The 16,432-nt window shown below is 37.5% G+C and overlaps 1 protein-coding gene across 1 annotated transcript in view; it reads right to left on the bottom strand.

Annotated features, from left to right (window-relative positions):
- ITFG1 (integrin alpha FG-GAP repeat containing 1) overlaps positions 1-16,432 on the bottom strand; it is a 313,498-nt gene that overhangs the window by 139,765 nt on the left and 157,301 nt on the right. The window contains exons 9-10 of the mRNA XM_006062755.3: positions 5,428-5,522; positions 1,415-1,587 (exon numbers count right to left, since the gene is read on the bottom strand). Of these exons, the coding sequence (XP_006062817.3) occupies positions 1,415-1,587; positions 5,428-5,522 (268 nt within the window). The remainder of the gene's footprint in view (positions 1-1,414; positions 1,588-5,427; positions 5,523-16,432) is intronic.

A 16,432-nucleotide genomic window follows, 5' to 3' on the forward strand; every position in this document is an offset into this window, starting at 1 on the left:
GTTAAATATTTGATGGCTTGAAGGAGAAAATGTTGATAAAAAAAACTTTTATGACAAAATATAAATTGCTTGCATGTTTTTCTAAGAATAAGTAATCACGGACTTAAATGAATTTGAGATGTAATTTCTTATTCTTTTGAATAGGGTAAATGTTCAAATTAAAGCAATTTTTACATTTCTTTGCTTTTATAGGGCACTATATATTTAAAAGGAAGAAAAATCACATTCAACTCAGAGATTTCTTTTGGTTCTATCAGATGTGCTTCACACATAGGTGATGAGTGGTATATACTACTCTGCATTACAGAGCACGATGCTCATATCTGTGGAAAATTCTGTAAATACAGCTCAGAGTGACTATAATTCAAATCAAGGTCCTCAGAAAAGTTAAAGTACAATTCTTCATAATTTTTTATAAATATTTAGGGATAATCACTAATAATGTATGGTTTCCTAAAAATCACATTTCTAGATAACATTGTTTTATGTTGAAATTAACAATAGTCTAGTTTCTTTCCCCAGGACAGTTGTATTACATTATGAGCCTGGTAGTAAATGTGAGCTGAATCATCACAAATTCCAGAGTCAAAAAATGAATTAATGCTCAGAAGGAAAACTATGGATAGATATGATTTAAGAGGCAAGAAAGAATAAGGAGTAAGAAACACAACTAACTGTAATATGAAAAATACAATAAAGCATTAAAATTTCAGAAGAGTCATATTAATAGAATCTGCCAAGAACAGACTGTGAATTTAACTACATTGGTTTAGCTACTGGTACTTCTATTTAAGGTGAAAAAGTAGCAACAATATTCAAAATTAGTGATAGTGCAATAAATGTACTAAGCGATTTTGTATTTACAAATATTATCAACAGACATGTGTAAATTCTTCATACCATTACAAACAAGTAACAGTAAGGCAACATTCACTGATAGTACAAGTCGGCATATGATGAGTATCTTGTTAATTGCTTCATTTATTTTTAACTCACCTTTTCCCACCACAACTCCATGACAGAGGTGCAATTATTACTCTCAATGAGGGGGTTAGGTAAGCTGCCCAAGTTGCACAGGTGCTAAATGGCTGGACTGAGTTAAGCCTAGGCTGAACTCTTGACATTCATAGTCTTTAGACTCAAAATGTAACTGAGTCATTTGCTTATAAAAATTTTGACCTTTTAAAGACCAAGCTTGTTGAGTGAAAATATGCCTTTCACTGGTCTATAAAATAGAACAAGAACAGGTATTCTAAGCAGTTGGGAGAAGTTCAGGGACCATGTAAAAAACAGAAACTGAACTCTTTGTGTTCCTTATTTAAGGGACTGTACCTTAATTAGGTGCTATTCAGGTATAATGTGTCATAGTGAAGATATTTTACACATATTTTTCCTTTTGACTTAATTTCCATACCTTCCAGATGTATTCTTCAGTATGGCAAGAGCATCTGGATAGCCATCCATGTTGTAATCTCCAATATGAAGGGTAATTGGAATTGGTATTTCAGTTGGTTGCTGTTCATGTACAAATGGCACAAAGCCCCAGAGTGTACCCTTACTGCTAAAATCCTGTAGGACAGGAATCCACTGTGGATTAAGAGAAAAAAATTAGATATTATAGTCATTTTAGAAAAAAAAAATCACCATTTGTAAAACAAATGATCCACAAAAAATCCTCAAGATACGTATCATCTTTCTTAAGTTGTATCTCTGCAAAATGGCAGAGTATTATAATTTACTTTGATAAATAGGTAACTGACACTCTAAAAAAAATAAGTCTACCTTAAAATTTATCAGTAGTCATCTTTCCTTGAACTAGCATATAGAACCTTAAAAAGTTTTTCACAGAATATGGAATCTTAGGATTGAACTGATATTATCAAACATTTAGTTGAACTGTCCATTTAAAAACATGTGTTGGGGACTTCCCTGGTGGTCCAGTGGTTAATAATCCACCCTGCAATGCAGGGACATTGGTTTAATCCCTGGTCTGGAAAGATCCCACATGCCGCAGGGCAACTAAGCCTGTGAGCCACAACTACTGAGCCTGTATGCTCTAGAACTTGTGCTCTGCAGCAAGAGAAGCTAACACAATGAGAAGCCCATGCACCACAACTAGAGAAGTAGGCCCCGTTTTCTGCAAATAGAGAAAGACCGTGTGTAGCAATGGAGACCCAATGCAGCTCAGAAAAAAATAAAATTAAACAAATGAATAAACAGAATATGTGATGAGTGAAAGTATAAACATAAATGAGTATTTAAAAAATTGTAATATCTAATACTGATGTCCTTTGGAAGGACCAGTTTAGGAAGAAAATTAGAACATGACAGAGTCTCCCTTGTTCTGCTCTGCCTCTTATACATGATGATGAGTTTAGTCACCATACTCAGAAACAAGCAGCTCTGAGGCTTTCCACTAGCCCTGACAAGCCGTCCCAGCCCAGGAGAATGAGCTTTGTTGCCAAAACAGCTGGAAGCTACATTTTACATAAATTCTTTATTTCTCTACTGATTATAATGAAGAAAACACAGAGAATAGGTTCATTTCAAAATGAGCTTTGGTAAAGCCTGTTCTCTTCTGAATGCCCAAATCTTTACTTTTAATAACCTAACTGAACTAAAAATCTGAAGACTGGAAATCAATACATGAAAATTAGAGATGTGTCCACAACTAGCAATAGTTACTATTGCTAGATACTGGCACATAACCTAAAGATGTCTAAACAGAAGCAGGTGCAGCTGGCTTCAAATGACAGGAGGTCAAACATGCCCACAGATATTTTTTTCTTTGTAAGCAGGTGGCTCATATACGTGGCTCCAAGCCAAACTACATAAAAAGTGAATTCTTGAAAAGTGTTTAGTATATAGAACATCCCAAACATTTTCTATGTATTCAAAGAAAGCACAGTCTGCCAAGGAAAAAGGAAAAATATGGCTTAACTATAAAGGCAAATGTATAGAAAACAAGCAGCTTAAAAAACTGATATGCATCTAATGAAATTTTCAATCTTTCTTAAAGCAAAAGTATTGTATATCATCAAAATGTTTTAACATTTCACATGACTGAAAAAAATCGCTGCTTTTACTTTGGAAGAGGATGAGAAATTTCACAAAATGTCGAGTTATCTCAAATTTCTGAAGAGGATGACAGCTTATTAATGAAGATAAAGTACTTCTGTTAAGGTAAATGTATTAAGGTCTAAGAAGTAAAAAGATTTTTCATTAATGTGACATTCTTAACAGTCAACAAAGAACTGTGACATTTATCTTCCCATAGAGAGATGACTGCATAATTTGAAAATACAGTAGTCTGTCACTTGAAGACAGGCTGCAATTACTAGGTATACTTACAGCTATGAACCAATGATGAGGAGTTTCTTGACCTAATATTTTCAGCGATATAAAACTTTCAAAAAGTTCAAGATAATACAGATTATGGGTTAAGAGTTAAATGTTTTTAGAATGTTGACTATAGGAAGATTTGAAGATTTGTTTTCTCTAGTGTCTTAGTATGCAAGGTGATACTTCCTACCCATAAGGGCTATAAAAATCAAGATGTCATTCTATCATTTTTTTACCCCCAAAAAGAAAATATAATTAATTCTACTACTGTATTACTGGTTTCCTTTCAGGTGTTATCAATATTGAAAAATTCTCAATGTCATAAACTATCATTCCCACATTAAAATTTTTTTTTTTATCATTCTCACATTAATTCTCTGCTGGGACTATCAGATTCTGAATTGCTTCTCAACAAGCTACAGGAATAGTTGACATAAAAGAACAAAATAGATCTAGACATCACAAATAAAAACAAGATTAGCCTTGAAACTAGATACGGTGTTCTTCTACATAATTCTTTATTATAGTTATCGTGTGTCTTACCATATTCCCAGCATATAAAAGGCTAACAGATTATATAACTGCAGGATCAATAATGGGTTTCTTGGGACTTTCCTAGTGGTCCAGTGATTAAGAATCTGCCTTGCAATGCAGGGGACGTGGGTTCAATCCCTGGTTGAGGAAGTAAAATCCCACATGCCACAGAGCAAGTAAGCCCACATTTCACAACTAGAGAGTTTGTGCGCTGCAACAAAAGATCCCACATGCCGCAACTAAGACCACACACAGTCAAATAAATAAATAAATATTAAAAAAAGGAATGGGTTTTCTTTATGAGAAATCATTGCAATACATTCCAATTGCAGTACTTTTTCTCTCAGTAAACCAACAAAAATAGATTTAAATGCATTTTATTACGTTAAAATGGAGGCAGAGTGTTGGTTGTCATACAGAAAGTAAGGTGCCACGTCTGAGCCTGAGAATTACACTCAAAGACAGACTAATGGGAGAAAAGCTGATATGAACACAAGAGTCCTCCTAAGGAGAATGAAGACCTTACTTGGGTTCAAAATGAGGAAAGAGGTATGTCAAGGCTATATATTGTCACCCTGCTTATTTAATTATACACAGAGTACATTATGTGAAATGCTGGGCTAGATGACTCACAAGCTGGATTGTTGAGAGAAATATCAACAACATCACATATGCAGATGATACCACTCTAATGGCAGAAAGCAAAGAGGAACTAAAGAGCCTCTTGATGCAGGTGGAAGAGGGGAGTGAAAAAGTTGGTTTAAAGCTTAATATTCAAAAAACAAAGATCAAGGCATCTGGTCCCATCACTTCATGGCAAATAGAAGGGTAAAAGTGGAAACAGTGACAGATTTTATTTTCTTGGGCTCCAAAATCACTGTGGATGGTGACTTTAGCCATGAAATTAAAAGAGACTTGTTCCTTGGAAGAAAAGCTATGACAAACCTATACAGGATATTACAAAGTAGAGACATCACTTTGCCAACGAGGGCAGTATACTCAAAGGTATGGTTTTTCCAGTAGTCATGTACGATAAGAGTTGGACCACAAAGGTGGCTGCGTGCCAAAGAAATGATGCTTTCAAACTGTGGTGCTAGAGAAGACTCTTGACAGTCCCTTGGACTGCAAGGAAATCCAACCAGTCAATCCTAAAGGAAATCAGTTCTGAATATTCGTTGGAAGGAATGATGCTGAAACTGCGATACTTTGGCTACTAAGAGCCAACTCATTGGAAAAGACCCTGATACTGGGAAAGACTGAGGGCAGGAGAAGTGGGCAGGAGAGAATTGACGTGGTTGGATGGCATCACTGACTCAATGGACATGAGTGTGAACAAACTTAGGAGACAGTGAAGGACAGGAAAGCCCATCATGTTGCAGTCCATGGAATCGCCGAGTCAGTCATGACTTAGTGACTGAACAACAAGTTAAAATGAGGAAGTAAACTTATTTTGTTTTTTTCTCTTTTCTGATTCTTCAAATACCTTTCTAACCTCTGAAATTGTTTTCCAAGATTGTAACCTTACTTACATTAAAAAACAAGTAGATATACCTGCTTTGCTCCAGATCTTGCCAAGTAAATGACACTTTTCTGGCAGTTTTTGTCTTCACAACCTGGCAGTAAGTGATCCATGTTTCCATCTCCATCTGCCAAAAGAAACATAAAAAGTTCATTAATGGCCACAAAATGGTGCTCTTATATAACAGATTAAATTTCCTATCTGTTCAAAGTCTGCATCACTCTAGATAAACTGAGGAATCTGATTGATGCATGGTTTTGTAGTTTATGTGATTCAATTAAAGAATTACTCTGGCCCTTGCTATCTGTTACCTGGACATGACTAGTTTTAAACTGCTCACTTTTCTTTGGTTAAATATTTATCCAATGTTGGAAAAACACCTTGTTTCAGGGCTTTAATGTTAAAATCATCACTTAAAAAAATGTAGCTTGTGACTCAGACAATTATCATTGCTGCCATGGGAGGAAACTAAGCATGTCAATAGTAACCCATTATTATGTCTTATTTTGGATGTCTTTACATATACTTTTAAGTGTCTTTTATACAGCATAAATTTCAAGAGTTATAAAGCTTTCTGCAATCTAGATTCTAAAAAGAACCAGTATATTTTTATCAATAAAAAAGCAAATGTTCATTGCAGCATTGTTTATAATAGCCAGGACATGGAAGCAACCTAGATGTTGCATCAGCAGATGAATGGATAAGAAAGCTGTGGTACATATACACAATGGAGTATTACTCAGCCATTAAAAAGAATACATTTGAATCAGTTCTAATGAGGTGGATGAAACTGGAACCTATTATACAGAGTGAAGTAAGCCAGAAAGAAAAACACCAGAACAGTATACTAACGCATATATGTAGAATTTAGAAAGATGGTAAAGATAACCCAGTATGTGAGACAGCAAGAGACACAGATGTATAGAACATTCTTTTGGACTCTGTGGGAGAGGGAGAGGGTGGGATGATTTGGGATAATGGCATTGAAACATGTATAATATCATATAAGAAACAAACTGCCAGTCCAGGTTCGATGCGGGATACAGGATGCTTGGGGTTGGTGCACTGGGATGACCCAGAGGGATGGTACGGGGAGGGAGGCAGTATGGGGGTTCAGGATGGGGAACACGTGTACACCCATGGTAGATTCATGTTGATATATGGCAAAACCAAATTAGCCTCCAATTAAAATAAATAAATTTAAATTTAAAAAAATATTAAAACCACACACACGCACACATACACACAAAAAAAAAGCAAATGAAGGGAATACACACATCATTTCCAACTGGCTGATTTTTAAACAGCTGCACAATGGTCTGCAAAGACCTCCAGAGATGATGTTACTGAGGAACTTGGAGTCATTTCCTGTAGTGCTCCCTCCTATCTACCGCCCCTACCTGACGGAAGCTTACAAATTTTGATGTCATAGAGTTAAATCTCTACAGGGACATTCACACAATGAAGTAATCATGTAGCTTTTAAATTTAGGGCCTTATTTTGTTTTCTTTGGAATAAATATGGATTTATGTGCAATGGTTTAATGTATCATTTAATGTGTGCCAAGGTAGTTAGTTCCTTCACTTGGATGGCTATATAAGGGTTAACAATTAAAGAAGTCCTTCTTTGTGTAGGTTTAAGTATCAATATTAAGAGATATATATAACTAAAACAAGTCTATCAAGTATCCAATAATGTATTCAATAGGAAAAAAAAATTTAGGTTGTGTGAGATGAAAAGCTAGCCAATGGAAGCTGACCTCAGCAAGGAAAAGGCATAGTGAAAAATGAGTTTCTTTGATTTAATTTCATGGTTTAATTACTTATGATTCTCATAGGTAATGCTCTGTGTGATAACAAACCCTTACTTATAGGAGAATAACACTAAATAAAACTGTTGAATTAATAACGGAAGTACGGAAAATATCTGTGATATGGCAGTAGTACATCTGAACTATTGTGAAAGCAGCTGAGAGAGAGATGCAACTCTAGGCAGGCATACTTGGAAAGGAGAAGGCTTTCCAAGGACATAAACATATATCATAGTTAGAAAAAAAAAAACAAAACAAGAGCTCACCAAGTAAGAATTAAATGCAAAATGTGATTTATAAACTGGGTCTTCCTATCATAGGCTTCATTAAAAGCCAAATCATTTATTGTGATTATTCTGGGACTAATCAGAAGAAGACAGTTAACAAGTCTCTGTCTTTCATTTTTACCCCAAAGGCAAAAATACTTAGATTAGATCCTGATTTACACTTTTCTTTTCTCCTAGTTTCTCTTTCTTCCAAGTAGTTTCCTATTTCCCCCAAGTATTTTGGCCATGACTTGGCTGAAATTTAATACTGGCAAATAACCTCTGTTAAACATATAACTAACTCATATCATAACATCATAAACATGCCTTTTTGTAAGAATTATCAGTAATATTTTATAGATATGGCCATAGAAATCTAGAACTCTATCAAAGAAGGTGCTCCTTATGTTGACTCTTTAAGTGCTATTTTTTGACACTTATCACTTCCTCAGTGATAGAAAAGATTTCTGAGATTCCAACTTCATGTCCTAAGGAAATTTTCTCTCTCTTAAAGGCAACAAACTTTTAAATTCCACGTTTCACTTTTCTAAATTTTTAAAAAACATTTTTATTTGTAAATTATTTAAACTTAAACTTGAATAATAAAAGTAGTACAAGAAGTCCTGAACACATTTTAACCAGATTGACCTGTTAACATTTTATGCCATTTATTTAATCATTTGTGTGCTCTGTGAAATCATTGTTTTTTCTGAACCATAATTATATACATTATAGCCTCTCACCCATAAATACTTTAGTGTGCATTTCCTATGAATAGGGATATTCTCTTAAACAACCATAGTACAACTATTAATTCACACAATATCTATTGTACTATATCTATATCCCAGTTTCATTCATTGACCTAATAATGTCATTTGTAGCATTTTTGACCCTCTAACATAGGATCCAGAGTCTAGGAGTAGAATTGCATTTAGTTGTTATTTTTGCTGTGTTTTTCAGTTGCTAAGTCATTTCCAACTCTTTGTGATCCCATGGATTGCAGCATGCCAGGCTCCTCTGTCCTCCACTATCTCCCAGAGTTTGCTCATATTGATGTCCATGGACTGACTCAGTGATGCTAACCATTTCATCCTCTGCTGCCCTCTTCTCCTTTCACCTTCCAGCATCAGGGTTTTTTCCATGGAGTTGGCTCTTCGCACCAGGTGGCCAAAGGATTGGAGCTTCAGCTTCATCATCAGTTGTTCCAATGAGTATTCAGTCCTTCCAGTATACTGGTTGGATCTCCTTCCAGTTATTTTTAGTCTCCTTTAATCTAGAATATTTTCACAGCCTGTGTCTTTTATAATCTATATATCTTTTTTGTTTTTAAACCTCAGACGACAGGAATTTTTTACTTTTTAATAAGCCTGAGGAAGAAAGTAGTTTCAGGAAAATGATTCATATGAGTCAGAGGCACAAGGCTAAGAACTAGTAATATGCAAATTCTCTGAAAAATAATGTGACTATGAGGAAAGTCATTTTGATAGAGGTACCACTCTGTGAACTTAGCATGCATTTCTTAAAGAAGTCCCAGGAATTATTAACTTCAGACTGTCTTCTTAGGATTTCAGCATGTTACATATCTCAAGTTTCTTTGAGAGATAAATTACTTCTCAAAGGTTCAAGTGAAATTGTAACAGAAGGAATCACATTTCTACTCACTCATTTTATAAAACGTGACATAAAATTTGGCCTTTTGAATGTAAGGACTGCTAGAGACTAAAGTTCACACTAACCACATGTTAATTTCCATCTGATGTTAACCTTAACCAAATTTCAAACGAAATTCTTCTCTAAAACAGATAATTTTAATGAGATAGATATGATTCAAACTGACTTTCCCCCAAATTTTAATTTTAAAAATCAAGAAAATACTAAAATAGTTTCCATCAAAATGGACTATAATGAATTTTGATGTAATAATTTTTCTGGTTTTAATTAAGCAGAGGACAAAGAAGACAGATATGAGCAAGGGTCACACTTATGTTTCCTCTTAAACATTCATAACATTTTCAGTATCTTGAAATTAACTGACCTGTGGTATCATCTAATCATTTAATCAAATTACAACTCATTGTTCTGGCCCCAGATTACCCATTAACACTGTAAACCACAGGTTCTTTAATGCAGTATTCCCAAAATATGGCTCCCAGTCCCACAGACTCAACATCACCTAGGAACTTACTAGAAATGTTACGCCCCGTCCAGAACTAATGAATAAGAACCTCTGCTGCTCCTACTGCTAAGTCGCTTCAGTCGTGTCCAACTGTGTGACCCCATAGACGGCAGCCCACCAGGCTCCCCCATCCCTGGGATTCTCCAGGCAAGAACACTGGAGTGGGTTGCCATTTCCTTCTCCAATGCATGAAAGTGAAAAGTGAAAGTGAAGTCGCTCAGTCATGTCTGACTCTTCGGGACCCCATGGACTGTAGCCTACCAGGCTCCTCCGTCCAAGGGATTTTCCAGGCAAGAGTACTGGAGTGGGTTGCCATTGCCTTCTCTGTAAGAACCTCTGAGGGTGGGGCAAAGCTTATGCCCTCTGACTGAACCATTGGTCTCAGGTACTTCTGCTAGTCCTCACTAATACCTGAGGTTGCTACACATAGCCTATGTCTGTCTTGATCATGTTCTCCGTTAATAACAAACTACTTTTGCTAATCATAGTCCACTATTCATTTAGGACTCAGTCTGTGTCTTGCTTCAAGCTCTTGAGATTGAATCAAAGTTGTCTTTTGCCCATTTGTGTATCGCTTGAAGTGAAGTGACCGGTACACGTATCATAAACTCCTTATTGCCAAATTCAGACTTAAATTGAAGAAAGTAGGGAAAACCACTAGACCAATCAGGTATGACCTAAATCAAATCCTTATGATTATACAGGGGAAGTGACAAATAGATTCAAGGGAAAAGATCTGATAGAGTGCCTGAAGAACTATGGACGGAGGTTCATGACATTGTACAGGAGGCAGTAATCAAGACCATCCCCAAGAAAAAGAAATGCAAAAAGGCAAAATGATTGTCTGAGGAGGCATTAAAAATAGCTACCAAAAAAAGAGAAGTGAAAGGCAAAGGAGAAAAGGAAACATATATCCATTTGAATGCAGAGTTCCAAAGAATAGCAAGGAAAGATAAGAAAGCCTCTCTCAGTAATCACTGCAAAGAAATAGAGGAAAACAATAGAATGGGAAAGACTAGAGATCTCTTCAAGAAAATTAGAGATATCAAGGGAACTTTTCATGCAAAGATGGGCACAATAAAGGACAAAAATGGTACAGACCTAACAGAAGCAAAAGACATTAAGAAGAGGTGGCAAGAACACACAGAAGAACTATACAAAAAAAGATCTTCATGACCCAGATAATCACAATGGTGGGATCAGTCATCTAGAGCCAGATATCCTAGAATGTGAAGTCAAGTGGGCCTTACGAAGCATCACTATGAACAAAGCGAGTGGAAGTGATGAAATTCTAGTTGAGCTATTTCAAATCCTAAAAGATGATGCTGTGAAAGTGCTGCACTCAATATGCCAGCAAATTTGGAAAACTCAGCAGTGGCCAAGGACTGGAAAAGGTCAGTTTTTATTCCAATCCCAAAGAAAGGCAATGCCAAAGAATGCTCAAACTACCACACAATTGCACTCATCTCACACGCTAGCAAAGTAATACTCAAATTCTCTAAGTCAGGCTTTAATAGTACATGAACCATGAAATTCCAGATATTCAAACTGGTTTCAGAAAAGGCAGAGGAACCAGAGATCAAATTGCACATTTGTTGGATCATCAAAAAAGCAAGAGAGTTCCAGAAAAACATCTATTTCTGCTTTATTGACTATGCCAAAGCCTTTGACTATGTGGAACACAAAAAACTGTGGAAAATTCTTCAAGAGATGAGAATATCAGACTACCTGACCTGCTTCCTGAGAAATCTGTATGCAGGTCAAGAAGCAACAGTTAGAACTGGACATGGAACAACAGACTGGTCCAAATCAGGAAAGGAGTACGTCAAGGCTGTATATTGTCACCCTGCTTATTTATTTGCAGAGTACATCATGAGAAATGCTGGGCTGGATGAAGCACAAGATGCAATCAAGATTGCTGGGAGAAATATCAATAACCTCAGATATGCAGATGACACCACCCTTATGGCAGAAAGTGAAGAACTAAAGAGCCTCTTGATGAAAGTGAAAGAGGGGAGTGAAAAAGTTGACTTCAAACTCAACATTCAGAAAACTAATATCATGGCATCCGGTCCCATTACTTCATGGGAAATAGATGGGAAACAGTGACAGACTTTATTTTTGGGGCTCCAAAATTACTGCATATTTTGACGCAGCCATGAAATTGAAAGACACTTGCTCCTTGGAAGAAATGTTATGACCAACCTAGACAGCATATTAAAAAGCAGAGACATTACTTTGCCAACTAAGGTCTGTCTAGTCAAGCTATGGTTTTTTCAGTAGTTATGTATGGATGTGAGATCTGGATTATAAAGAAAGCTGAGCGCTGAAGAATTGATGCTTTTGAACTGTGTGGTGTTGGAGAAGACTACTGAGAATCCTGTGGACAGCAAAGAGATTCAACCAGTCTGTCCTAAAAGAAATCAGTCCTGAATATTCATTGCAAAGACTGATGCTGAAGCTGAAATTCCAATACTCTGGTCACCTGATATGAAGAACTGACTCATTTGAAAAGACCCTGATGCTAGGAAAGATTGAAGGCAGGAGAAGGGGATGACAGAGGATGAAATGGTTACATGGCATCATCGACTCAATGAGGTTGAGTAAACTTCAGGAGTTGGTGATGGACAGGGAGACCTGATGTTATGCAGTCCATGAGATCGCAAAGAGTAGGACATGAATGAATGACTGAACTGAACTGACTGAAGTGAAGTGAAGTGAAAGTCTCTCAGTTGTGTTCGACTCTTTGCAACCCAATGGACTGCACCCTGCCAGGCTACTCTGTCCTTTGAAATCTCCAGGTAAGAATACTGGAGTAGGTAGCCATTCCCTTCTCCACAGGATCTTCCCAATCCAGGGATTGAACCCATGTCTCCTGCACTGCACGTGGATTCTTTACTGTCTGAGCTCCCAGGGAAGCTGTGTATCTCTTGGGCAGGTCAAATCATGACTGCAGTGAAACAACTACTCCTATACATAAAATAATTGTTTTTGGTGAATGTCTTGGCACTTTGTGAGAGTATATGGAGATTTTAATGTAATGGCAAAAAGGGAGAACTAAGATCAGTTAGATTTAGATTTTAAATCTGGCTTAACTCCAAAATAGTAATTAGACATATACTTTTAGGGAAAAAAACTGAAAAATATTTTAAAATATTAGGATTGATGGGGAATAGGTACAGCTATTTCTGTATATTTTTTAGGATTGTGACACGCAGTCAGGTTTTCAGAAATTCTCCTTCCATCTCTTGTCCCCAGCATCCCTCTACAATGGCAATCACCAAAGCAGTTTATCTTGTGTATTCTTTACCACATAGGCTGTGCATATTCATATGCCATTAATATAAATAATTTTGTACAAACAGTAGTATACACTACATACTTTCTGGTACCTTGAATTTTAAAAATATTTATTTATTTTGACTGCACTGGGTCTTTGTTGCCATGTGTGAGTTTTCTCTAGCTGCAGTGAGTTTTGGCTACTCTGTAGCTGCACTGAGCAAGCTTCTCATCGCTGTGACTTCTCTTGTTAAGGAGCACAGGCTCTAGGGTGCACGGGGTCAACAGTTGTGGCATATGGGCTTAGTTGCCCAACAGCATGTGGAATCTTTTCAGACCAGGGATCGAATCTGTGTCCCTAGCATTCGTAAGTAGAGTCTCTACCACTGGATCAGCAGGGAAGTCCTGAATTTTTTATTTAATATATCTTTGAGAACATTACACACTGATACATTTATATCTGCCTCATATATAATATAGTATTACATTTTATGCATGTATCTCAGTATAGCTAATTCTCTTGTTGTTGTGGGTTCAGTTGCTAAGTCATGTTGGACTCCTTGCAACCCCATGGACTGCAGCATGGCAGGCTTCCCTATCCTTCAGGAGTTCACTCAAATTCATGTCCATCGAGTCAGTGGTGCTACTGATGTGTTTTCAATCTTTTGGTAATCAAAATAATCCAACAATGAATAACTTTGCACATATAATGTCTCATCTTTAAGAGGTTATAAATTCCTAAAATGGAAATTACTGATTCATAGATTATATATGATTAAAGTTTTTATTTTAATCTCCATAGAGGAGTAGTTCTCAAACTAGTTAAAGAACCCTTTATATTCTTAAAGAGTGGGTAACCCCAAGAAGCTTTGTTAACATGGGTTATATGTATGAGTATTTCTATGAGGATATTTGACACTAAGACTAAAAAATAATTAAATATTTAAGTAAAAATACAAACCATAAATATATTAAATGTAAAGATAACTAATATTTTCAGGAAAAAAATAACTTTTCTGAAATAAAAACATTTTGCAATAAGAATGTCACTATCTGGCCTGGTATATAGAAAAGCTTGATTTCCATACTACTTTTATATTCAATCTCTTGTTTTGGTTGACAAGTATGAAAATATGTAGGGGGGACTTTCAAGATGTTGGAGGAACAGAACATGGAGAACACCTTCTTCCCCACAAATAAAAAAATCACTTGCGTGGAGAACAAGTCCACACAAGACATCTTCTAAACATCTTCAGACTTCTAGAAAGGCAAACTAATCTCATTGGAGTGAGGTAGAGCAACAGATAGAGACTAAAAGGGAGACAAAGGATTTCAGGATAGAGACCTGCACCCTGAGGAAGGGAGTTGTGAAGCAGGCGGGGTGGGGGTGGGGGGGTTGGTTTCTGCACACTAGGAAACTCCCTCACAGGTGGGATCAGTGGGGAGCTTCGGAACCTCAGAGGGGAGTGCAGAATAGTGAGACAGGTGCTCTGAAGGCAAAACAGAGAAAATTCACCACAGAGTTTGTGCAAGTGGCACTTCCCTGATGAGAAGTGGCTCACATGCTCGTGTCTGCCTGCAGTGAGTGGCGGATTGCTGCAGAGGCCCTAGGCTTCAGTGGTGGGGCCTCAGGGAGAGGGCCGGGGCTGACTGCCATGAAGATACTCTGAGGGGGCTGGAGCAGCACAGCAAAGGCAGGCCAGGAAAACTCTGGGTCTGGCAGAGAAACAAAGGATCATTCCTGCAGGAAGGTTCAAATGCTGTACTTTGATTCGATGTGCTCACGGACAAGGGACCATGCCCAAGCAGATGCCAAAGGGGGACAAGCCAGCTGCAGTCTAAAGCCCCAGAAGCAGAGAAGGAGGTGCGGGAAGGCAGGGGCCCACTATGATCTCAGTCCCAGAGACTACAACTACCACCAAACTGTGAGTGGATGTGGGTCACCAGACACATCTTCCTGGGAGCCCAAGCAGCTTGGCTTTGCCAGGGGCCCCACAACTTGAGACCAGCTCCCCTGGGAAAGTGCACGACCCACCCCAGACTGTGGTGACACCCCATGTGGCCCAGTTGCACCAAGCACTCCCCACACACTCTAGTGGTGTCTGCTGAACCCCTCCCTCACCCAGCACAACTGAGCAATTGAGCCCAAATAAGTGGCTGCTTTTGCCCAGTCATGGTTAGGCAGTGAACAGACGTGGGAGACAGACTTAAAATCAAAGGTAGGCCTAAACCCAAAGTGGAACACCAAGGGCTGTGTGAGCAAAGGAACAAAGGGAAAAACAAGCCCAGAAGTTACAGCTGTAGCAGTTAAAATCTTAGCATTTAGACTGAGACTGTGCTTTAGGGGCAACTGTAGACTCTGAGAGCAAGTACAAGTTGGAGGAAGATAAGAGCTGAGTCTGAGCAGACCACCACACTGACTACAACAGGGCCAGAGACCTTCCTAAATAAACTGGAGGACTTTCTGAGTAGGCAAATCTACTAGAGCAGGAAAACAGACAAATTACTTGGACATTCCTCTCAGTACCACTTTTTATATATTTCCCCTCTTTTTGCCCCCATTTTATTTTTTATCATACTGTCCTGAAGTGGTTCTTTATTATTCCTTTAAGTTTTATATTTTATAACCTACTTTTTCCTCTTTTAAAAAGGACAGAAACCTTATTTTTAAAATAAATTCCATGGCTTTGATTTGTTTTTGATTTTTGTTTTAGATGTTTTATTTTTGAGCTTGTATTTTCAAGAGTCTAAATTATTTCTTTAAAGTTTTTGATTTTTTTAATCTTTTGTCTTTGAATTTTTGAGAGTCTATTAAATTTTAGTATAAATTTTCATTTAGGGGTTCAATTATTGGCTTAATTTCTCTCTTCTCTCTTCTTTTTATCATTATTTTGTTTGGTTGTTTTTCTCTTTTACCCCTCTTTCAATCTCTTTACAAATGTGTGAATCTCTCTGGGTGATCTTGGCTGTTGAGTTATTTTACCATGAGTCTAAGGGTTTTGCCTTCTGTGTTATGTGGCCTGTGAAATATTGGTGCTAAAGTAAGGGGCTGGGCCTGAACCCCAGGGGTGGGAGACTTGACTCCAGCACTTTGGACCTCTAGAGAACTCCCAAACCCACAGAACATTAATATGTGAGAGCCCTCCCAAAGGCCTCCATCTCAAAACTAAGATCAAATTCCACTCAAAAGCCAGCAAGCTCCAGTGCTTAATGCACCATGCCAATCCTTCAGCAAAATAGGAGCACAACCCTTCAAATTAGCAGACAGGGTGCCAAAAGCATAGTGAAGCCACAGACATCTGAAAACACACTACTGGATAAGGCACTGCCCTTCAAAGAGACAAGATTTAGCTCCATCCACCAGAACAAAGGCACAAACCCCACGAGCCAGGAAACCTTCACAAGATATTGGTCTAACCTCACCAAGGGGAGGGAGATTCCACAATTAAGAGAAATTACAACCTTCCAGCCTGACTTCACTTTCACTTTTCACTTTCATGCAT

This window comes from Bubalus bubalis, chromosome 18, assembly GCF_019923935.1.
Source record: "Bubalus bubalis isolate 160015118507 breed Murrah chromosome 18, NDDB_SH_1, whole genome shotgun sequence".
Taxonomy (NCBI): domain Eukaryota; kingdom Metazoa; phylum Chordata; class Mammalia; order Artiodactyla; family Bovidae; genus Bubalus; species Bubalus bubalis.